Source organism: Canis aureus, chromosome 17 (assembly GCF_053574225.1).
Source record: "Canis aureus isolate CA01 chromosome 17, VMU_Caureus_v.1.0, whole genome shotgun sequence".
NCBI classification, from domain to species: Eukaryota; Metazoa; Chordata; class Mammalia; order Carnivora; family Canidae; genus Canis; species Canis aureus.
The window spans coordinates 2,239,104-2,264,370 of NC_135627.1; the positions used below are offsets into that span (position 1 = coordinate 2,239,104).

Genomic DNA, 25,267 nt, shown 5'->3' on the forward strand with positions numbered 1-25,267 from the left:
GCCAAAATCCTGAGGTAGAACCACTGGATCTCACATGCCACCCTTGCTGATGCCTTCCTCTTCTGCCAAGTAAGTCACCAAGTCACCTACTGTCCTTTGGTTTTCCAAACCTTGGACAGGCCAAGGTCACAGGTTTAACCACACTGCCCTTTGCCCCATCACAAAGTAAGCTCCACCACAAGTAAGGTTTAGTTAATGTGTTCACAGGATTCCAAGTATTTCATCTTTACATAATGCTTTCTTTCCTATGCAACATATAGTATGTGCTGCTGTGTGTGTGCGCAACTGTGCCGTAACTGAGGTAGTGTTTCCTTAGGAAGAATTAATTATTCATGAAGAACACATAATAAATAAGCTGTCTTCAAACAGAAACACATCTAATACAAGATCACGTGTCTATTGGAACCAATCCTGCACTTCCTCTAGGAACACTGCTTCAGTAGTTTCTAGTTCAGTGTTCACAGTGACTTTGTAGCACACACTGTCACAAATAGCAAAAGTCAGCTCTATCTTTAAGATTATTAAGTTATAGGGATCCCTGGGTGGCGCAGCGGTTTGGCGCCTGCCTTTGGCCCGGGCGCTATCCTGGAGACCCGGGATCGAATCCCACGTCGGGCTCCCGGTACATGGAGCCTGCTTCTCCCTCTGCCTGTGTCTCTGCCTCTCTCTCTCTCTCTCTCTCTGTGATGACTATCATAAATAAATAAAAATTAAAAACAAAAAACAAAAAAAAGAAGATTATTAAGTTATAAAGATCTAATTGTTAACAAGTTTTCTTCTAAAGTAACACACTAAAAAAATAAAGTAACACACTATTAAGAGTACACAAAGGATGGGAACAATTCTTTAAAGCTTTTAAGGAAAATTACCAAATGTAAAATGTAAAACCTTATCTGGAAATGTGTATCTTAGTGAGATATAGAGAGGTTTGTTTGTTTGTTTGTTTTTTTAATTTTATTTTATTTTTTATTTATTTATGATAGTCACACAGAGAGAGAGAGAGAGTCAGAGACACAGGCAGAGGGAGAAGCAGGCTCCATGCACCGGGAGCCCGACGTGGGATTCGATCCCGGGTCTCCAGGATCGCGCCCTGGGCCAAAGGCAGGCGCTAAACCGCTGCGCCACCCAGGGATCCCTGTTTGTTTTTTTAATTAGCTTATTTACTCATGGACAACTATCACTTATTGCTAGAAAGAAACATAGTCCAGCATTAATTCTATTCTTGTCTTGGGGTTTTTTTATGTAAACACTGAGAAACCTCATTCCTAAAAATAAGAAATGGAAGGAGTTTTGTCATTTTATGCCTTCTGAATTATACAGCCTAAGTCCAGGTATAATTGATCATAAGTAAAATTTTGAAAGCATCAGTTAACAGCCTGATTAGAGTCTCCTGCAGTCTCTATGAAAGCAAGCAAGAAGCAGCCCCTGGGCTGCAGAATTCCAGACATTAGAGCCATTCACTTCTCAACACCATAGGTCTCTGTTACTTACGCAGCCAGGAGGTCTTCCATCTTGCAGCAGTGTGCCTTGGAGATAAGTGAGTGAACGATCTGCCTTTTTACATGAAGCAGGAGAAGGGGGTGTTGGGACAGCTCCATGAGCTTGTTGACTTCCCTGATCTCAGGCACATTCTCAAGATAGGTCAGTTACAGGTGAGCACATGTACAAGCTGCAACTGGACATGAACTCCTTTAAAAGTCTCCACATGCATGCACATGGGTGCATGGAACTAGTTCATTCTAAGAATGCTGTACCTCAAACAACATACTTGTATGGAAGACTGTAATGTAAAAGAGTCAAAACTCTATAGTAAGAACCACCTAACCCTGTAACATACATGCTGACCTTGGACAAGTCACTCAACCCCTCTGGATCTACACACTTATCCCCAGTTTAAAGCTTAGCCTTTCTCTCAGAGTTGTTGGGAGGATAATAAATTAATTCAACAATACTAGACCTAGGCTTCATGCCAGATCACTTGATAAGCACTGTAACTGCAAAGAAGAGAAACAAGGCCCCTGCCCTCAGTGAGGCAGGGAAGAATCTCACACAACATATGGCAAGTGGACCATAGAAGCACAGAGAAAAGAAGCATAAATACTGTGGACATAGGGGAGGGCCAGAGGTTTAACCAACAAAAAGAACATCTGAAGGGATCCCTGGGTGGCTCAGTGATTTAGCGCCTGCCTTCAACCCAGGACGTGATCCTGGAGTCCCGGAATTGAGTCCCACATCAGACTAATGCATGGGGCCTGCTTCTCCCTCTGTGTCTCTGCTTCTGTGTGTGTGTGTGTGTCATGAATAAATAAATAAAATCTTAAAAAAAAAAAAAAAAACAGGGACATCTGAGTTAGAACTGAAACAGTAGAGGCAAATGTAACTGCATTTTCAAAGGTGTGACATTTGAGAAGCCAGTGGTGTTTTCAAGGACTGTGAGTAACCAAGGACAGCTGAGGTCATGGGTTAGACTGCAGGGGAAGAACTAAATCAGAAATGATGCAAAAGAAGATATTCCCCAGTCCTCCTGCACACCTCAGTAAAGAAGCTATATGAGTGATAGTGAGCACATGAACAAGTCATCAGGTAAATTCAGATTAAAACCACAGGTAATACTACATACCCACCAGAATAGATAGAAGACAGACACTATCAAGTGTTGGCAAGGATGGAAGGCCATTGGCGCCCAATACCTGACTGGTGGGAGTGTGAAGGCATATTCTTGGAAAATTGGCAATTTCTCAAGAAGTTAAACAACCGAAGCCCCAGCAATTCCACCCCTAGGTATTTACCTTAGAGAGATGAAAACACATCCACAAAAAGCTGTGTATGAGAATGTGCACCAGGTGCCTGGGTGGTTCAGTTAGGCTTCCAACTCTTATTTTTGGCTCAGGTCATGATCTCAGGGTTGTAGACTGAGCCCCACATCAGGCTTTGCACTGGGTGTGGAGCCTGCTGGAGTTTCTCTCCCTCCCCCTCCATCAAAAAACAGCAGCTTTACATATAATCACTAATGCCTCCACAACCCAGAGACAACAGTTCCTCTCTCCAGTGGCCACCTTCCAATGACCAACAATAGCCCAATTCACTCTGTAGAAATACTGTCCAAATTTCTCACAGTAATTAACTCCAGGCTTTTCCATCAAGAGCTCTAATCAGTCAAAAGATAGACAGTGTACAAGCTGTGCAACTGGGCATGAACTCCTTTAAAAGGTATAGTGACTTTCCTTTGAGATGACAACTTTTGTATTCAATATTTGATAAAGGATGTGTCAGGAGTTCTGAGACTTTGCAATAAACTACATCACAGCAATGTTATGGTCATACTTCAGAGACCTCCACAGCTGTCCAGTTTACCCCTTCTCAACTCCTCTCTACTACTCACTGCATGCTAGGAACATGGGAACATGCAGTGTCCTGTCAGCTGGCCATTCTTGGTCCAAGCAACATGCCAGCTGAGGCAACTAGCTGCCTTCACCACAAGTGCTTAGAGAGTCTGAGTTTACAAAACTTCATGAGAAAGAACAGGCACTTCTAGCAAGGCAACTAATTCAAACAGGTCCAGCGCACTGCAAAGATTAAGATCCAGGATACAGAAAACTCCTAGAGTATACTCTGGGAAACACCTAACTGCCCAGGATTGCCATTCCCAGAGATTCTGATTGAGTAGTTTGAGTACAGTTCAGAAGTTGGGACTCTGAAATCCCCTCATCTGACTGATTTTCAGCCACATTTGGAACACGGGTGCTGTAACTCGGTGTTTCTCAAACACAGACGTGCACCAGAACACCCAGAGTTACATTACTATGCCCTGCCAGAGTCTAATCAGTAGGTCTGCGGTGGAACCCAAGGATGTGGACTTCTGACATTCACAGAAGATGCTGATGGTACCAGGATCCTACTTAGTGGCAGAAGTCAACTGAATAATTAATGAAGAAATGTTCCCTGTTTTTCCCCCATTGGGAAATCAAATTCCCAACCACAGGAACAAAGGTTTCTGCCATCAACAGCCTCATCATCACAGCTACAGAGAATCACTTCCTCTGAACATCCGTGATTCTGTATGCAACCCCCACCCTGTAGCCAGACTTACTTGTGCACATCTTATCTCCCCTGTTAGACTCAAGCTCCCTGAGTGCAGGAGCCTAAAATGTCTCTGATTAAACAGTCAGCATACTACCTGCTTAGGTTACTAAACTCATGGAGACGATGTTAACATAGAAAGGGTCAGAGAACCTAGAAGAGGAAACAGGGACTATGGAGAAATAACCTCCCCAAATGTATGCAACCTGCATACTTCACCAGCCTGCACCAGGAGGCAGACCTCTGAGGGCTACAGCAACTAGGCTCCCCTACTCCCACTCCTAGGGGGTTCAGCCAATTGGAAGCCCTAGCAGGAATCCGGTGGCAGCTGCCACAGTGATGTGCTGGAACTGCTTCCAAGAACTGACCACACATGCTCCCTACCCTAGCTCTATATTCAGAAACACCTCATTGGTAGCTGGCATCATCCGTGGTGCAAGTATTTACACCACAGAAATCGGCAGACACTACAAATCAGGGCTCCTCACCACAGGGAACCCACTGTTAAACCTTTACCAACATACCACTGGCTGTGTGTCTTGACTGCAGACCACAGCTCCTGTCAGGACCTCCCACCAGCTCCAGTAACCCACTCCCCCCACTGTTCCCTTCAGGCTTAGGGGAAGTCATGGCTTCTGGAAGTGCCTCCACGTGTCTTACTGGCTGTCCTTACCCCTGCCCACACTTTGTCAATACCTTCTTCATTAAACTCTTGAACCACCTCTGCTTAGTGTGCTATCTGTTTGCTGCTGGGACCCTAACCTAATGAACTTCCTGGTGGTACAGTTAAAAATAGAACAGAGTGTCACAGAAACAGATGGGAAATAACTCAGAGAGAGGATTAAGTCAATTACAGCACTGTACCTCCACAAACAGAGCACCACCCACCAGAGCCTTTAAAAAGGCAGCAGCTTTTAATGACTGATCTATTATGACTCCTAGTTAGTATAACTAAGTATAACTAAGTGGGGAAAGGAACACGGGAAACATATGCATAACATGCTACCTTCAGTGTAAAAAAAAAAAAAGGAAGAAATTTGCATAGGTGCTTAGAAATGCATGAAATTTCTCTAGAAGCTCATGCCAGATACTTTTAACAGAGGTTGCCTTTAGCAAAAGGAACAAGGGCCTGGTGGGCAAGGGAAGAAGGGAAACTTGCTTTCCACTTTATACTTGTTTGTGCCCTGTGAATTTTATACCTCATGTAAGTATTATTAATAGACACATGTTTTAAAAGAAGAGGAAGAAGAACACCCCAATCTAGTGTTCTCCTCAGGCCAAGATGCCTTCCCCCTTACAAAACAGTCCTCAGAGAGCCCAGCTGCCAGTGGGCTGGGGTCCTTGTAGAACCTCCCTCACACCCATGTGGAGGTACAATGCTATGGTTAAAATCCTAAGGTCACCTTAATGAGCACTTCGTAATTCCTCTGATTTCTAATTACCTGTTTTAATATAACCTCTGTTTTATTATAGTTAGACTGCAGCTGCCTCCTGATCAGGGATTATGCTCTTCAACAGCACTCTGCACTCATTCTACTGTGAATGATGTTCAATGGAGTGAAAATATAGGTCGAGAGCGCTCACTTGGCAGTCTAAAAGGCATCTTCCTCCAAACCCACTAGAAAACAAATGAAGCATCCAGGAGAAGTTAAGGAATCCGTTGCTAAATGCCAGATAAGTAAATTATCTCCCCAAAAGGTATAGCCTAGGATTAGAAGTAGCTTACTGAAAAAAAAAAAAATAAGCCTTTAATAAAGTATATTCTTCTTTTGCTCTCCTCCTTCAACATATCCCAAAGCCCAATTCTTGTACAGATGCTACAATCATTTGGGAAAAAATAAAATGTATTCCACTAGTGTGGAACCAGCCAAAATAAAAGGCAAAGCCAAATATGAATGTGCAAAACCTCCAGTTCCCAAACTAAATTCATATATCCAAGACATGTGGCATGTCAAGGAGAGGACCAGCAAGACTGTACGGCTTAAATTAACTCATGTGTCCCCAGAGGCTTTCTTCCCACAAACTCCAGAAGCACATTTTTAGACCTCAGAGATGGTGGAAACCATCCAAACTTCATGCCAATGCCAAAAATGGATTTTAAAAAATATGAACATAAAACAATCAGATAACCTAGAATAAATTTCTCCACTGAAGTTGTATTTTCTTCCCTCTGTGATGTTAGATCAAGATAGGCAGGTGTGCATTAGTTGTCAGGTAAGAGCAATCTGCCAAAGAGCACATGCTCTCCCTGGCTGTGATTTGGACCCCAGAGAAGCTGGGGTGCGTGGACGGGCCATTGTTAATTGCATGTCTCATTACATTGTGTAAGCAGATGCCATTTGGTATGCCTTTGAAGGATCTTAATGCAGGAAAACAGGAACAAATTCATTAAAAAACTCAAACTGGGCCTTGTCAGAAATTTTTCTTATCTACAGTTTTCAGTGGTTCATATAGAATTATCTTTTTTTCTCATTCCCCATGCCTGTGAACTACTGAAAACAACCCATGAATGGTGGCACAGCATTTTGCAAACCTGAACCACTGCTTGCTTTTTTCTTAAGCTTCATTTCTATGTTGTTTCTGACCCTTGGAATCCATTTCCCCTCTTATTGAACACATTTCAGAATGGTTGGCTATAGTGGTGATACCTTTTATTGTTGTCCCTCAGTGGGGACTGTTTCCTCATGGAAAAGCCTATGGAGAAGGTCTGTGGTCCCTGGTGGAAATGTGCTAAATAAACCCAAAGTGGGTACTTGCTGTATATGCTTGTGGTATCAGTGCAGCAAGTAGGGCTGAAAACCTGCCAGGACAGGAGGAATCCCATCTGTGTTCCCACCACCACCACCACCCCCACCGAGAGAGAAGCCATGCATTCTGCTCTCCGAATGGGCAGCTTGGTCTTACACGTTTGCTCCTTGCCTCACCCCAACACCCTACCTTGGACCAAGACACCTCAACCTAGAATATCCTCTCCCATCCCTGCAGCCACCAATGGCATTCCACTGTATAAATCCGTATTCTCAGATGTCTCAGAGGACTTTTAAGTTTTTCCCTGCTGTTCCCCATTTGTTTTACCTTGGCTACTCATCCTAGCTTCTGAAGGAGCTTCTGAATGCCCCTATCTGCGCAGCAAAACCCAAGCACCATGGTAGGAGCTACAGAGCAGTTCACTGCCTTGTGCCCTTCTCTCCCAGCTAAGGAATCTTCCATTTTCAAACTGCTTGAGAAGCTGCACCCAAGGCAAGTTAAAGCTTCAGAGTCAGAACACTGGACAGTGACCACCTGAGAATGTGCTCTATTTTAATCGACGTGATAGCGTGTGGGAGGTTAGAGGCATGTGGAGAAAACCAGATGATTTTGGAGCCTGGGAAGCTAAACGGAGCCTTCATCAGAGGAAGCAATCTGACTAAAGGGATAGAAGACAGCTGAGGACCTGTGCTGGTGAGCGTCTCTCTATAAATAGCAGTTGAGACCCTCCCTAGTGGGAAACGCCTGGGGAAAGAGAACCCACACCTGGAATGCTCTCAGAACTCTGCAGCCAGTTCAGAATTTCCTGTTAACTGCGAATAATAAAAACATGATAAACAGATCATTAAGTTTTCTTCTGAAACATTTAAGTATCGGTATATGGGCAGCAGCTGTGAATGAGTTGTGTCTATAGATAGGAAATACATTTTCAAAAACTCACTTAGAAAAACTGACCTTCGTTAGTTAAAGATATAGGGCTGCCAATGTATACTCAGGAATTCTATTTCTTCTGTATTACTATAACTGGAATATCTCCCTGCATATTTATAATTTGCCTGTCACATGACTCCTCTGCTCAAAACCCCAAAAGTTCCCAGTTTCCTCAGTAAAACCAAAGTCCTAGAGAAGAATGGAAGACAAGCCATAGACTAAGAGAAAGTATTTACATAAGACATATACAATCAAGGACTTGTACCCGAAATATACAAAGCATTCCTAAAACTCAACAATAATAAAACAAACAGCCCAACTTAAAAATGGGCAAAAGACCTGAACAGACTCCTTGCCAAAGAAGATATATAGATGGCAAGTAAGCATATGAAAACATGCTCCATATCATATATCATCAGAGAACTGAAAATTAAAACAAGGAGAAACCACTACACACCTATTAAAATGGCCAGAATCCAACACCATTTGCTGGTGAGGATGTGGCACAACAAGAACTCTCATTCAATCCTGGTGGGGATGCAAAATGGCGCCAACAATTTGGTGGTTTCTTACCAAACTTAACATATTCATACCATACGATCCAGCAATCTTGCTCCTTTGGTGCTTCAACCCAAGAGCTGAAAACACATCCTTGCAAAAACCTGAACACAAATGTCTACAGCAGCTTTATTTGCCAAAACCTGGATGTAATCAAGATGACCTGCAGTAGTGAATGTGTAAATAAACTGAGGTGCATCCAGACAGTGGGAAACCAGAGATAAAAAAGAAATGATCTGTTAAGCCATAAGAAGACATGGAGGAAACTTAAATGCATATTTCTAAGGGACAGCAGCCGATCTGAAGAGGCTACATCCTGTATGATTTCAACTATATGGCATTCTGGAAAAGGCACAACTATGGAGACAGTAAGATCAGTGGTTGCCAGGGGCTGGCAGAATGAACAGACAAGCACGGAAGATTTTCAGGGCAGTGGAACCACTCTGTATGACACTGTAATGGTGGATACATGTCATTATACATTTGTCCAAACCCATAGGGTACACAACAAAGCGAACCCTAATATATACTGTGGACTTTAGTTAATAATGTATCAGTATCGGTTCAATGGTGACAAGTATACTGCGCTAATGACAATGTTAATAGGGGAAAGAGGGGGTAGGTGGGAATTCTCTGTACTTTCTGCCCAGTTTTCTGGAAACCTAAACTGCTCTAGAAAATAAAGCTTCTTAATTTTTTTGAAGTCAGAGTCCCTGTGATGGCTAAGCAAGCCCTGCACAATCTGCTCTCTTGTTCCCTCCTTGAACTCATCAGCCAGCTACTCTCCTCTATTTCACAATGATCTCTGCTGTGTCCAGAACTTGCCAGGAAGGCTCTTACCTCAGGGCCTTTGCACAGGCTATTCCCCTTGCCTGAAATCCCATCTCCCAGACATTCACGTCATTCCTTTGCTCAGATTCATGGAGTCTGGGGATCCCTGGGTGGCGCAGCAGTTTGGTGCCTGCCTTTGGCCCAGGGCGCGATCCTGGAGTCCCGGGATCGAATCCCACATCAGGCTCCCGGTGCATGGAGCCTGCTTCTCCCTCTGCCTGTGTCTCTGCCTCTCTCTCTCTCTCTGTGACTATCATAAATAAATAAAAATTAAAAAAAAAAAGATTCATGGAGTCTTTATTTAAATGCCACTTCTCAGTAACGTCTGCCCTAACTATCAGATATAAAATGGCAACATTGCCTAGCTGCTGGCATTCCCATTCCTCCTCTTCCTGTTCCTTCTCTCCAGAGCACTTACATGGTCTAACATGCTATGTAATCTACTTGTGTCCTGCATTAGGAAAGAGGCTGCAGATGCAAAGTATTCAGTCTGTCCGGGAAAAATGTCAACACCTGGTAGATACAAGCAATCAGTGTATTATTTGTTCAGTAAAAGTGAAGTTGAACAATGCTGACAGAGCACCTAAAATATAAAAGTAGTATCACTATCAAGTATGAGAATCAAATATCTGAGACAGGTACTATTCTAAAAAAAAAAAAAACACTTGATGGGACACAGGGGTGGCTCATCATTTGAATGTCTGCCTTTGACCCAGGCTGTGATCCCGGAGTCCCAGGATCGAGTCCCACGTTGGGCTCCCTGCATGGAGCCTGCTTCTCCCTCTGCCTGTGTCTCTTATGAATACATAAATAAAATATTTTTTAAAAATAAAATAAAAATAAAAAACACTTGGAAGTATAATCACTACAGCCAAAGCGATACAGAGAAATGAAAGACAATCTTGGGTTTTACTGTAAGTCTTAACCTTAACCCTTTCTGTCAAGATCGACAGGTGCATCCTGCAAATGCCAGCTCAGCCTAGGGACAGCTGCCAGCCCCCTCCATCCAGGGCTGCCCACATTCAGCATCCTGGGCTCCATTTTCTCCTGTGTGTATCAGGACATCAGGTAGCCAGGAGCTGCCGGGAACTGCTGAGAGCCAGCACTCAGGTTTCAGCTTTCATCTCTATCACTAAGGAAAATCGCTGGCTACATGTTGGGTTCCCCCTAACCAGCTGGCATGCTTTCTCAGGCCTCTGCAGGCTCCCATCACCCAGCACTTCAAGCAGCCATCCACAAGACCCATATGTTTAATAGGGTTGCCTTATATTAGTTTCCTAAGTATCACAAAGGAGCCAAAAAAAGCCACCAAAGACCTCGTGTGATTCCGACATTTCAGGGAGGAAGGGACAGAGGCTCACGCAGTAGACAGAGGGGAGGGACAGGCATGAACGCCGGCAGCCGCCCACCTGCAGCTGTGACTATCTTGCTGCCTGTGTGGCGCAGCCTCCTGTGTCTGTGACACGCTGAGAGAGTGGCCCTCTTGTGTCCCTTCAGGCAGTTTCCGCAGTTCAGGCTCAGCAAACTCCAGCAAGGGGGCCTGCTATTCACTGCTTCTGCCCTCTGGCATCTCCTCTGCCTGTCCAGTGAGTCTAGTTTTTATTTCTGTAACTTCCACTTATTTCTTTTTTAGAAGTCCTATTTCTTTGCTGAAATTTCCTATGTTTTAATTTGTTTCAAGAGAATTTGTCATTGCTGTTTGAGGCCTTTTTAGGATGGCTACTTGAAAACATTTGTCAGTGATTCTAACATCACTTCCTGGAAGGAGAAACGGTCACTAAAGGCCACCTCAGCCGTGGCTCATGGGAAAGGAGCTCCCTGTGGCCAGACTTGGGGTGGGGGAGGTTGTCAGAAATTGTCACCATTTTCTCCATATTCAGTAACCAAATGATTCATTGGCTACTTACCTGAAAAGCATAATTGGAATGAAATTGAGGCAGGTCTTCTTGGTGTTGGTTTAAGGCCAGTGTGAGCCGCACAGACTCCTCCAGACCTTCAAAGAACAAAGGGTCCCCAGCTAAAAGACCACAGACCCAGCACCCCTTAGAAGCAGCATCACAAGTCACAGCTCAGCTGAACCCTCACTAAAGAACGGTTCTGCACAGCCATGTTTTGTTCTAGCATCCCAGACTCCTCCCAGAGGCCATTCTCTAACCCCACAGCCCAACAACACGGGGACTTACTTTTCCCTTAAAAGCCTGTGTTACAGAGAAACCCTGCCTGAAGTGTCTCCATCTCTCTCCATAGTTTTTAATGACTTGGCATCCTGTTCAGCCACAGCTCCTCCCAACCCTAATGCAAATATTTCAAGGATGTCTCCCTAAGCGCCTCAATTTAAGTAAGGCATTCATCAGAACTCATATAGACCTCCTGAGCTCACTCTCTTCAGAGAGACTGTTTCTCTTCTGCTTTACACAAGAATTTTCTAGATGCACAGAAACAGGTGATGAGTCCCATTTTTGAGGTAAATTCCAACTGCCCTTTCCAACCCAAGGCAGGATATCTTTCCAACCTCTCTACCTCCACATTTCAAAAGCCCATAGGAAAGCAGCATGGGATCTGTTCTGTCCTGAACTTAAAAGCACCAAGCATGAGGGGGTGGCCAAGGTAGGCGAGTGCAGTGCTCACCTGTGGAAGCCCCCAGGTAATCACACTTGGCCTCCTGTCTTCTTAAAGGGCCATGCATGCAATCTGGCTGATCCAGATTATGGTGTTGCTGGGCTGATGAGCTCAGAAGGCTGTCAGTAGTTCTCATATGTGGTCTCCTGGACCAGCAGCATCAGAATAACCTGAGAACCCATCAGAAGTGCAAATTCTCATCACCCACCCAGACCTACGAAATCAGAACTCTGGGGTGAAGCCCAGCAATCCATCTTCACAAGCCATCCACTGAGTCTGATGACCCTCAAACAGAAGACCCACACAGCCACCTAAACCAAAGGCACAAATGATGGGAAGCCCACCATTACTTGGAGACAACCTGAAATACACATGCTCACTAACATTTTGTACATGATGGACAAGAATCGGTGTTGGGCAGCTGTGCTACCTCCAGCTGTAAGAGAAGAAAACCAGTCCGATCCAGGAACTCTCAGCCCAGAAGCTCCTCAATGAGGGAGCCTGTGTGTGTGTATGCCACACCCCTTGCCTCAACACCCCCAGCCCTGCTCCCAGGAACACTCCCCCAACAGCCTCTCAAAATTAAAGGATCAAGGAGAAAAAAAATAACCAGTGGGCTTGCTTCTCCCACACATGGAGACAGACCTGAAAAGTGGGTGTTTTATTGCTTTGCATTGGGAAATTAGTGCCCAAAATCTAGACATTGCTTATATTTATTATGGTTATTTAGGAACAATATTCCCTCTGCATAGCATTTACTTACTTGTATCTTTTTCCCTGCATTTTATTATGACTTGTAACAAATTGTGAGTGGTTTCCAAATAAGAGAAAGCAAAAATATAAATAATAGTGAAAGGGAATATAAGGGAAGGGAGAAGAAGTGTGTGGGAAATATCAGAAAGGGAGACAGAACATAAAGACTCCTAACTCTGGGAAACAAACTAGGGGTGGTGGAAGGGGAGGAGGGCAGGGGGTGGGGGTGAATGGGTGACAGGCACTGAGGGGGCACTTGGCGGGATGAGCACTGGGTGTTATTCTGTATGTTGGCAAATTGAACGCCAATAAAAAATAAATTTATTATAAAAAAAAGAAAGCAAAGCCCAAGAGACATGTATATTCATAACTTTATAACCTTATAATACAGACAGTCCTCAACTTGCACATGAATGTTCTCAAAAATGACATACTGACATCCCTAAAATGCCTTAACTCATCAGATCTGGACTTTCAAAGGTCAGCTGCAACACAGACGTGGCAGAGAACAGGTGGCTTCCAGCAGTTCCTTGTGAAATGGATGGAGGGGGTGGATTACAGACCAGACGTTAATACATTTAAGGTAAGAGGAAGCCTCAGCATTGCTCAGAGTGACAGCTCTTCAGCTTCTACTCACTCACTGGACTTACACGAACACCCGGTAAAATATGTAGGAATTGAAGGGGGAAATGTGGCAGTTGTATTACCCTGAAACCATGGGAAAGAACAGTTTTCTAGAATCCTTTTTTAGGCAAAGCCAGCTCAAGGTCAGCTTCCCCTTGCTAAGGTCAACTTACACTTGCCAGACTCTGAAGAGGGTTGATGAGCACCATAACATCCCACTCAGCCCTGAACCACTGCTGTGCATCCACGCACCCAGGGCGCCCTCACTGAATCCAGCCTCACTGACTCAGCTCTGCCTCCAACATCCCCTGCTCCCCTCTGTCCAGAGCCACCCTCGCCCTCACCACTCCACACAGGCACCCTGGCTCAGCGGCCATCGACAAGGTGTACACTCAGCCGGCTTGCCCAGCAGAGTCTGTGTGTGCCTACTGCCAGGGAACAAGGAAGGACCATGCCCCATCCTCCCTGCACACCGCCAGATCCTTCTGGTCCTCTGAGGCATGCTCTCTCACCCCTGCTGCATACTGGCTGTGCTCTTCCCCTGGCTTCCGGTCACCAGGCTCCCTCCTGACCTCACCACCTGCTGCCAGGTTCCTCCTTTGCAGTGCTGCCCAGCTGTCCCTGTCCAACTCCCCAAGGCTGGTGCTAGGAAGCTCACCACTGCCCCACACTCCAATTCATCTCTCTCTCTCTCTCTCTCTATCTCTCTCTCTTTCTCTTTCTCTCTCCCTCATGACTCCCAAATTTATATTCCAGCCCATTCTCCTTTTGGAGCTCCAACTCCTCACCCTTACCTCAGGTCCCTCTCACCTCTGAAACACCCCATCTACCCTGTGTGTAACCAGCACCCTGGAGGCAGTGGGGCTCAGAGCTGCTGTGCCTGCCCTGGGTCTCCTGAACCCCACCTGGAACTCAGTTCCCAACAGCTCAATCAGGCAAGAGTAAGAGCTTCATATCCACCTCTCCCTCCACCACAGGCCACATCCAGTCTGTTTCCCCACCGTGCCTGCAGTATTGTTTTCAAATCTGTAACCATGTCATTCTTCCCTTTATGACTGGAAAATGTCAAAACCTTTAAGACCCTGTGCTGCCTGGTCAGTGCTTGTCTCTGCCTTGGCCAGCACTGTGGCCACCCAGGCCTTTCCCAATTCCTCCCCTTAATTCCAGCCCACTCATCCATCAGCACTCAGCTCAAGTACCACTTCCAGAGAAGAGTCTTCCCAAGACATCACCTGACCTACCTGCCAAGTATAAACCAGGATCCTCTGCTAAAACCTGTTCCTTACCCCCAGAGCATGTATCTCAATTTATAAAACAAATTCACACGACTTCTTTAATGTTACTTTCCCCACTAGATGGTCTGCAAATCTATACTACTAATCACTGAATCTCCAGAGCCCAGCATAATAAACCATGCAGTAGATACCCAACGCAGATTTGATGAGAAAACAAATACAGCAACAAATGAGCCCTCTGGAAGTACACTATTTACCTTTATATGTAAAAATTCTATACATGTTTTCTGAATTCACAATCAGGTTCAAAAGTAGGGGACTGCCAAAAGAATGAACTAAAGCTCCACTACACACACAACAAAACCTTAATTACACACAGGGTGAATACTGCCATATAAGAGTGAGATATAACAGACGTCCTATGCTCATATTTGAAGGGTACAATTTGACAAATTATGACACGTGCACCATTGTGAAACCATCCCCAGAATCAGGACGAATGCTCCTTCATCCCCAAAGTCTCCTTGTGCTTCCTAAGCACTAATGTACCTCCTATCACTGTAGACCATGCTGCATTTTCTAGAATTTTATGTACAGAGTCATACAATGTGTACTGTTTTGCCTAACTTCTTTACTCAACATAATTCTCATCCCTCTTAAGAGTATTCACTTTTATTGCATAGTACTGGATAGTACGGATAGACCACTCTTCATCCATTCACCAGCAAAAAACATTTGGGTTGTATCCAGTTTGTAGTTATCAAAAATAAACCTGTAGAAAATAAATTTTAAAAAAACAAAGTTGCTATGAACATTTGTGCACAAGACTTGGTAAGGGCATATTTCCGTTTCTTTGAGTAAATACTTAGAAATGGAGTGCCTAAGGGGCACCTGGGTGGCTCAGTGGGTTAAGCATCCAACTCTTGATTTCGGCTCAGGTCATGATCTCAGGGTCATGTGGGGCTCTGGGATCAGCGGGGAGTTGGCCTGAGGTTTTTCTCTCCCTCTGCCACCTGCCCCCAACTCACGCTCACTTCCTCTCTCTTTCTCAAACAAATAAATGAATAAAATCTTTAAAAGGAAAGAAGGGAATGGCTAAGCCACTTGGTAGATTCTTAATAGTTCAAGGAACCGACAAGCCGCTTTCCAGAGTGGTTGCACAGTTTTCCACTCCCACCAGCAGTGGAAGGGGGCTCCAGATTCCCCAAGGTCCTCATCAACACGTGGTAGGACCATTCTAACTATTCTAGCAGGTGTGCAGGAGTAGCATGCACTTCAGTTTCAGTTTGCACTTCCCTCATAACTAGTGCCGCCTAGCATCTTTCCCATGCTTGTCACTTGTGTACCTTCTTTGGTGACGTGTCCGCTCAAGCCATTTGTCCTTTTTTCATTTATTTTAAAGATTTTATTTATTTATTCATGAGAATACACAGAGAGGAGAGAGAGAGGCAGAGACACAGGCAGAGGGAGAAGCAGGCTCCATGCAGGGAACCTGACGTGGGACTCGATCCTGTGACTCCAGGATCATGCCCTGGGCCGAAGGCGGCGCTAAACCACTGAGCCACCCGGGCTGCCCCATTTGTCCATTTTTTAAATTAGGTTCTCTGCTTCCTCATTATTGAGTGTTGAGAATTCCTTATGTATCCTGGATATAAGTCCTTAATTGTTTGGTAAAATTCACCAGTGAGGCCATGTGGCCTGGAATCTTCTCTATGAGAAGCTTTATAACTACTGTAAATTTTTTCATAGATGTGGGGTTAGTAAGGTCATTCATTTCCTCTTGAACATGTCTTCCATGGAAACTGTACATCTTGTCTATGCTGCAGAAGTGACTGGCATAATAACAATGTTCATACTATCCCATTGTTATCTTTTTAGCATCTAGAGAATCCGTAGGGATTCCTCATATTGGCCATTTGTGTCCTCTCTTTTTTCACTGATCAGTCTAAGAAGTTTATCAATTTTATTGAATTCCTCAAATAACCAGATTTTGGTTTTGTTGATTTTCTCTAGTAAATCTGTTATTTTGCTGATTCCCATTATGTCCTTTATTATTTGCTTTCATCTACTACTTACTTAGAGTTTAATTTGCCCATATTTTTCTAACTTCTTAAAGTAGACAGACATTCCATTAAAAACAACAAAAGCATTTTTGTGTAAGGTGAGTAGCTCACTCCCAGAATATTATTTTAACAATTCATAAACAGCTGCTTAAGACTCACATGCAATAAAATACAGTTACTGTTATTATTTGAAGAATCAACTGTGGATTGCTGCCATGGTAGTTACTCGGACTCAAACTCAGTAAATGAATGCCCTTAGTCCAAGGTGGGATAGATGAACTTAGATCCTCCTCTATTTGTCACCAGTTGACCAAGTGTGGAAGACACTCCATTCCAGTCTCTTGTCACTTAAAAATATGGCTTCTGTGGTACTTTCTGGAAGCTTAGCCTTCACCACAAGCCTGTCCAGAATTTGACCACATCCTATTTATAGAGTGTGTTTTCAAAAGAAGCAAAAATGCATTAACAAACAGGAAAACTGTGACCAGAAAATGTCATGTTTCCATGAGAAGAAATCTGTTACCAGCACCAATGTTTACGATTGCCTGAATGAGGCAATCTCTTCAGCCCCACAGAAAATATTACAATGAGTTTACTCCAGAAATAAAGGCCTGGAATCAGATTCTAGGCATCCTGATGGTGTCCGAGAGTGCTACCAGCAGAGATGATTCGTCCAGGGGAGGCTCCTCTGAAACTTCTAATTCTCCAACAAAACCACTGTAACGTGACAGAGTCATAATCTTTCGGCATGAAAATCTTTTCGATTTTTCAGAAAATCAGTGTTCCTAACAAAAGACTTCTGAATGAATTTGCTAATTGCATATGGATACTAAAAAGTCCCTCATAAACATAAGAGAAGCCATGGGTCTTAAGTGTAAAGCATTTGTGAATTCTCTGTGTGAAGGAATCTGGCCCAAACTCTTCATTTTATAGATGAATTAATTGAAGTCAGGTGCATATGGTTGTGTAAGTTGTGACTGCACAGTCTAGGGAGGGTCACTCACATTGTCATGTACGCGAATGGGGTGTTAGGAGTGTGCTAGGGGAGAGCTCTGGGGCAATGATGCATAGAGATCAGCCTCCACAGAGGTCAGCCTCCACGGGCACAGAGCAAGTTAGGGAAGGGTCATGGTAGAGTACAGAAGTGGCCCTAGTTCTTTACTCTTCCCTGTTGCCATGCCCTGTGGAGAGTGACATGCTAGCTCTTTCCATCCAAAGATAGAGCCTGTTTTTTTTTTACTATTTGAGTCCAAAGCTGGCCCTGACTTGCTTTGGCCAATGGCAGGTGCTAGTACCTGGCTGAGGCTTCAAGAGGCTTGGAGTGTTTCTGTGCTGTCTCACACCTGCCTCCATTCTGTGGACAAGCCCAGGCCCCAGGTGCTATGGGACTGGAGAGCATGCGGCAGCAAGCTTGGCCTCCTTGGTCCTTGCAGAAGCCTCCTAGACTCCACTGGAGAGAGCCCAGCTGAGATGGGCAGAGCTGACCATGCTGCATGGGCAAGATCAGTCATGACCCGAAGGACTGCCTAGCTCACCTGTAGCCCCATGGACAAAAACAGATGCTTTCTTCTGCCCGCTGCTGAGGTTTCATGGCTGTTTGTTATGCAGCCTCACCGTGGCAGTAGATAACAGGTACAGGCTGGAGAATGAAGGTGTTATTTTGTACAGAACTTTAATTTTTATGACACTTGGAGCAGCTTTTTAGAAACCAGTCAATAATATTCAATATCATCTCCAAACAAGGTGTTTGTAATCCAGAACCAAACAAAATATAGCAATTTAGGCTTCTTCCAGTTCATATTAAATTGCTTCAGCTGAAAATGGGACTCTGCTGTTCCAAGTCTGCTTTGGATTTGCAGTTTCCTGCCACGAAGTCTTGTTGTGGCAGTATGATTTTTTGTGAGCAATACCTTCTTTAAAATGGTCTTGTCCTCAGTTATTCGTAAACACTGTGGCCCGTGATGGCCTTTCTCCCTCACTTCTGCATGACTCCTGACCCTCTGCCCCTTCTCACTCATCTCTCATGGAGGATCCCCACAAGGAGTCTGGGAAGCTCTCCCTGTGGCATCTCATAGTCCTCAGGGGGACTTCAGGGCCTTCCTGACTCTGGGTTTACTGGTGTCCATCTGTACTAAGATGGAAGGCAACATGCTGTACTTGTACGGATATACATGTGTCTGTGGCTAATGCTGTCTCCAGAGGGCCGTCTCTAGTCTTCTGGATTGGAATCGCCTGCGTGTTTGTCATTGTCGGTAGGAGGTGGCAAAGGCGTGGTGTACCTCTGGGCAGTCAACTCTGCCATGGGCTGTGCCAGCGGCTAGGAGGGTTGGTTGTCTCCAAGACCCACTGGGCCCTTCCAGAGCCCCTGTAACAGGGTGGTTCCCACGTGTGTTCGAGAGTCATCCATTTGCTATGTGACCTTGGGCAACTTCTCTAATTTCTCGGAGTCTTAATTTCCACCTAAAAATGAGATTAATGATACCTGCCTGGAGGGGATGGGCTCTTGGGGCAATAGGGTCATTTAAGGGGGTAAATACATATGAGGGGTTTGGTGAAGCATTGGGTACAGAGTAGGTCCTCAGTACACAGTAGGTGTTAGTATTTTATGAATTGACACTGAAAACTTTCCCTGCGGTGGCCAGGAAAACTCTAAGCCAGGATTTGAACCTCAGGGCCACTCAAATCCAGGAATAGTTTCTTATTCTCACTACTGGGCAGATTCTAACAACCTTAGGGGGCTGGCGGCCCCTTCCTTCCCACCCAGACAGACCACCATTGTGTGGGCTGGTGGGACCACTGAATTTGACTTCCAGGACCCTCTCTTGCGCGCCAGGTCCAGTGCAGCTGCCAAATGCACACAGCTGCTGGCTCAGAGGGGCCGGAGGGCCTCGCTGGTAGGCTCGGGTTTCACTTTATAGGGCTTCATGCATGGAAAGGGCCTGGAACACCACCGTGTGCAGACGGAGGGTGGGGGAGGGCTGGCCCTGGGTCCCCTGGGTCTGAATTCTGACCTTTTCTTCCATCATTTCTTCCCAGTTAGGTTAGGAAAATTCATTTCCTGCTATTTTTATATTTCTTACTTTAGCTCTGGATTTTAAAAGTTTTCTGAACCAGGCTGGTAGTTCTCAGCCGTTTTTGTGGGATAGTGCTGTGTCTGCTGTACTCCAAAGGCCAAGGAGATGGGGATGTTTAAATAGATTGTGTAAAAATATGTATTTATTGGGTTCCTACTATGTGTATGCTAGTATACATACCATACATATCATACATACAGAAACACACGCACACATCTATGTGTTCAGCATACCCGGGGTGGACTCTTTGGCCCCGGAGAGCCGACTGAGCAACGTGGGCATGGCAGACTGCCAAGCATCAGTGTTCTCACCCGGGAGATGGAGGCGACATGCAGCGCCACAGAGAAGCAGCTCAGCACACTGCCGGCAGCTCCGGGTTTGCCCTACCCCTTTAAGAGAGACGTATCCAGAGGTGGGCAGTGCTCAGGGGAAGGAGGCCAGGAGGCCTCAGCGGGCATATTTCTATTAATAGAACAGGGTCCTGGGACGGCACCAGCAGGACTCTCCCAGGGACTGGGAAGCAGCTGCCCCGGGACAGGAGGTGATCTTGCTCCCCTAGTGCTCCCCAAATCCAAGTCAGCCCTCTCTGAGTACCCATGGGTGAGGCCAGCATAAACCCTGCACTGGTGCTCGGGTGGCTCTCGGGAGATCCCTTTCTACGTCCCCCACTCTGAATGTAGGTTTGTCTGCTTTACTTTGAGCCAGCAAAGGCAGTTTGTTTCCTTCTTCCCCAGGCCTAAAGCCCAAGGCAAGAATCGCCCTGCTGAGAGGCTGAGACAAGACTTTAAAACCTCGTGCTTTGGGGATCCCTGGGTGGCGCAGCGGTTTGGCGCCTGCCTTTGGCCCAGGGCGCGATCCTGGAGACCCGGGATCGAATCCCACATCAGGCTCCCGGTGCGTGGAGCCTGCTTCTCCCTCTGCCTGTGTCTCTGCCTCTCTCTCTCTCTCTCTGTGACTATCCTAAATAAATAAATAAAATATTAAAAAAAAAAAAAAACCTCGTGCTTTGAAAGCAGATGTTTATTATTACATTCTAACTCTTGTGGAAGCTTCGTCTCATTAAAAGGAATGGGATATGAAGGAATGGGATATAACCCATCATTCCGTTTGTAAAGTTTAAAGAAGACTCCTTAGGAACACAGGACATGACGCGTTCTGTAACTTTTCTGAGTGCTTTACCAGGTGACCCACAAGGATTTACCAACAGTGACAGGGAGTGGGCCTTCGGAGCAAGACCCATGCCAGCACGCCACACTGCCATCGCTGGCCTCACCTGCAGGGAAAAGGATCCAGGAAAAGGCAAACTTCCTGCAGTGGGCACTCAGAACTGCTGTCCAGCGGCCACTGACTTCACTTCTCTCCCTGAACCAGCTCCAAAAGACCTAGCACTGATCAGAATGCAGGCCACAAATCAATCAGGAGAAAGCCATGCTTCCTCCCACGTTCTGTCCTAATGCACTGATTTTCTGCAAGCCTGCAGATCACCACCTAGGGCTGCCAGATGACAGTCGGAGGAAATACAAACCACATTCTTATAATCCACATCAGAAAAATCGTCAGATGCTGGGCTGCTCAAAAGCAGGTTGCCCAAAACTTCTTAGTTCCTGCTCCTCTGCACGAAGAGCTGACTTTCTGACTTTGGATTTCCTGCTGCCTCATCCTACCAGTTTTCCTACTTCCCCTGTACCAAATCCCCAAAGAACCTGTTAGTCCTTTCATCTCCTAGAGCATCTGGGCACCCTTGAAGCCGGTACAGACTTACTAAGTTGACTGGGTCCAAATTTATTACATGACCTATTATGGGTTGGACAGTATCCCCCAGAATCTGTATGTTCAAGCCCTGACCCTGGAAGCCCAGGATGTGACCTTATTTGGAAACAATGTCACTGCAGATGTCACCTGTTAAGGTCACACTGGGGGCAGATGGCCCTAACCCAATGACAGTGTCCTTATAAAAGGGGAGGTTTGGATACAGCAGAGGCCGCAGGGAACGCAGTGGGGACTCTGGGTGAGTGCTAGACCCCCTTCCCTGATGCCTTCCAAGGGACCAAAGCCCTGCCTGTATCCCAATTCCAGACCTGCACCTCCAGAACTGAGAGAGACCAGGTCTGTGGTGCAGCCGCCGGGCTGGGGCTCCATCACGGCCCCAGGACAGACACTCAGCCTGACAGCTTAACCCAACCTAAATGCTCACATACACATGGAGCAAGACCAGAAGGGTAGCAAGACTTTCAACTGTGATCCACAAATGTGGATGGAGGGAGTGTCTCCGGGGAGCATTTACCCAGCGGCGTGTGCTCTGTCCCCCTGGACCTAAGGACAAAGAACGAGGCTCCATGAGCTTCTCGTGCTGAACCAAGCAAGTCCATGAACAAAACTACAGCAGCATGTCATGGCGTCCATCACTTTAGGGTGTCTATCACTGGAGGTCAGCCCTCTGAAACTTCGACATCTTGATTTCACCCTCCTGATGAAACAGTCTAGAGAATGTTTAAAGTGTGAATTCACGAGCTCAGGGTTGCAGGCTCCCTGGATTCTGGGGCCTCTGTGTGCTCCCAACAGGAGGGATGGGGGATTAAACTGTGAGCAGGTCACGTTCTGGTCGTTCCCAGACAAAATCAAAGCACCTGAGCCTCATACACGAAGATGGGGAAACCGTGCAATCCCCACGTTGTCTCCCCTTCAGCAGAGAACTTGTCGTCAGCAAGAATGGAAAGGGTCTCGCCTGAACTGCTTGTGTCAAGTCCATGCCCCGCCCCTGCCCCAAACCTAGGAAAGCCGACTGCATCAAGGGGATCCCCGAAGACAAAACTTTTACAATCTGGACCGAAATGAAATGTCCTCATGGTCCTCCGCCCTTTTACTGGTTCCAAAGTGGAACGAATGAACATAATGCAACACATTAGCACATGTTTTCTTAACAAGAGGCACATGGGAAACCCAAGCCACCCCAAAACTTCTCTTAATGCTGTGCTTTCCCCACCCTAATGGTCTGTTTTAAACAGCAGATCTACAAATGTTAGGTTGCAGGCTGCTTACACCACATTAACCCATCATCCGTGTGTCCGTGCGGCAAACTGGGGTAATATCAAGGCCCTTTCAACTCACATGAATATTCAGTGAAGTTTCCAAACACTCCTGTGGAAAGAAAGCCATTCATACAGTCAAGTAAAAGCTGTCTGGCACATCTGCTGTGGGGCTCATGGCATTGGGTGTGAGCACTCAAATAAATACCTCTGCTTAAGAAATGCAAAAGCTCATGAAACACCTGAAACCCCAGGTTTTTAGAGGCAGAGACTAGCTAATATTTTACTCCAAAAACCTACCTTTGAACCACAGAGAATCAGTAGTTCTGCCTATGTGTGCCTCTGATGTGAAACCTGTGTTGTGACTGCCTCAGTTGTAAACAAATCAGTTGGGGCAGCAGGGTGGGGGACACAGGGGCCGTGGGGCTTCAGTTTGGCCCTTGCAATCTAAACACTGTCTTCATTCCTCTCCTCCTTTCAGGGATGGAGGGAATGCTCCAGTTCTGAAAGCAAATCTTTCTAGAATGTACAAGAAAATGATTATTGAAGTCTGCCAATCTAATGAACGCAGTTAATATACCAGATAACACGCATTAATAGTGATGCGTTTTTATCCAGATAGTATCTGAAATTTCTTAAAGTTTCATGTCGGTCATGGAACAGCATTTATAGAAGGCTGCTTTGGTGAACTGTGCATGCATATGTCACTGGTTCTCAACGTCTTCCTTTTATCACCAGAGGTCCTGATGTCCAGAGGACAACAAAGTACTCTGAGTGCCTTGCAAGTTGGATTTGGCTCCTTATTTTTCTCTTAAATTATCATTTTATTGTGGCATCAAGTTCATTTATAAGCAACATTTTTATTTCCTGGACAAGCTGGCAGCTCTTCACTCTAATGCAGATTCTGTTTCCCTGTATATGTTCCAAGTAAGAAAAATACCTGAAACTCATATGCATGCAAAATTTATGTGAAATAAAACCTTTTCCGACCTTTAAAATGCAGCACCAACCATGCACAAACTTAGAAGAGTAAACGTTTTACTTTTCCAAGTCACCTAATTAACATCTTATTAGCAAACTGTCCTGGTGCCGTTCGGGCCAGTATGAATCCATTTTTAAAAAATGGTTTTGGTTTTTGTTTTTTGTTTTTTGTTTTCCTAATTATGGTGTGCTTCAGCTTCTCCATTGAACACCTTTTAAGTAAATGTTGATCTTAAGATTCTGCATTGGCAAAAAAAAAAGAATCGGGATAAAACTGCAGTTTCTGAAATCCAAGTAGGCATTGTTTTTAAAAGCGTCTCTCCGCCTTGGGCCCTGCTTTGTGAGCCCCTGTAAGAGGAAAGCAAACTTTAATCACTCACAGAGAGGCGGGTCAAGGTTCACGCTCGGCCCGGGGAAGCCACCAGCCAGCGGGAGAGAGGCAGGGTCCGTGGGGCCGGGGATTCTGCTGGGAGCCAGGCCTGGGGCTGGAAGGAAGTCTGGACTACTCCGCCGGTCCTGGAGGGTCCCCGGGCTCGGAGACGCGCGGGGCGCTCGGTGGGGAGGGGGCGGCGCGCGCTACAGGCCGCCCTCGCTGTGGTCGCCGCATCTCGGACACGCGCGGCACCGCGCCGGGCGGGCGGAGGTGCAGCTCCCCAACCGCAGCCCCGGGAGCTGCCGGAACAAAGCCTGGGAGGAAGCCGCGCGGCGCCGCGCACGGTCCTGCGCTCGGGCCACGGAGCCCTCCGCGGCCTCCGGGGTCGTCGCCCCCCGCCCCCGCCCCCGCCCCGCACACAATGGCGCCCAGCTCCCGCCCGGGCCGCGCTCCCGGGGCCGCGCACAAAGGGGGCGCGTGGGCTCCTCCGCGCCCCGCGCGGCCGCCAGGTGCCGGCGCCCGCGCCCCCGCGCCCGCGCGTGTCCGCGCCCCCCCGGGAGGCGGCGGGGCGGGCGGCGGGGCCTGGGCGCCGCGGGGGCGGGGGCGCGGGCGGGGGCGCGGGCGGGGGCCGGGGCCGGGGCGCGGGCGGGGGCGGGGGCCGGGGCGCGGGCGCGGGCGCGGGCCGGCGGCACTTACTTTCTCGATGGTCCCGGGCAGCAGGCGCTCCAGCAGCCTGCAGAGCACCACCCCGTCCTTGAGAGACGCCTGCAGGAAGCCCTCCGGGTCCGAGACGGTCTTCTTGGGCGACTCGAGCACCCCCAGGGTGATGAGCCACGTAACGGTCTGCTCGGCGGAATTCATCGCGGCGGCGCGCCCGGCCTCCCCGCGCCGCGGGCCCGTGCGGGCGCCGTTCACCTCGGAGCGGCCGCGGCCCGGCCGGCTGCGCCCCCCGCCCCCTCCGGCTCGCCCATGGAGAGGCCGGCCCGGCGATTGGCCCCGGCGGCGCCGCGCTCCGGCCGGCTCGCGCTCCCTCGCGTGCGTCCTGGCCGCCTGTCAAGTGCCTTTTCATGAGATGCACATGAACCTGCGGCGGCCGCCCGGCGCCGCCCCCGCCCCCGCCGCCGCCTCCCGGCTCCCAGCCGCCGCCGCCGATGACATCACCGCCAGGAGAAGAAAAGACGCGGCGCTGGAGCGGCCCCGCGCCGGCCGGCCCCACTCGCTCCCCGCGCTCGGGCCCGCCCGCCGTGCGCCCCGCCGCGCGCCCCCGCCCCGCCCCGGCCCGGCCCGGCCCGACCCCCGCCCCGCCCGCCCCGCCCCGCCCGGCCGCGCGCGCCCACCTGCGCCGCCGCGACCAAGACCGCGACCGAGACCG

General features: G+C 47.3%; 1 protein-coding gene and 1 long non-coding RNA gene across 4 annotated transcripts in view; one reads left to right on the plus strand and one right to left on the minus strand.

Annotated features, from left to right (window-relative positions):
- ARHGEF7 (Rho guanine nucleotide exchange factor 7) overlaps positions 1 to 24,795 on the minus strand; it is a 126,702-nt gene extending 101,907 nt beyond the window's left edge. The window contains exon 1 of one of the 3 annotated variants that reach the window (XM_077854933.1): positions 24,592 to 24,794. In XM_077854933.1, coding sequence (XP_077711059.1) covers positions 24,592 to 24,756 — 165 coding nt within the window. In that variant the 5' untranslated portion in view covers positions 24,757 to 24,794. Of the gene's footprint in view, positions 1 to 24,591 lie in introns of all 3 variants that reach the window. The other 2 variants (XM_077854934.1, XM_077854936.1) reach the window with 2 other exon arrangements.
- LOC144287692 (uncharacterized) lies at positions 1,149 to 20,506 on the plus strand. The gene is made up of 3 exons (XR_013355438.1): positions 1,149 to 10,733; positions 12,984 to 13,102; positions 20,250 to 20,506. It is a non-coding gene; the product is annotated as an uncharacterized LOC144287692 (long non-coding RNA).
- Positions 24,796 to 25,267: the final 472 nt, after the last annotated feature.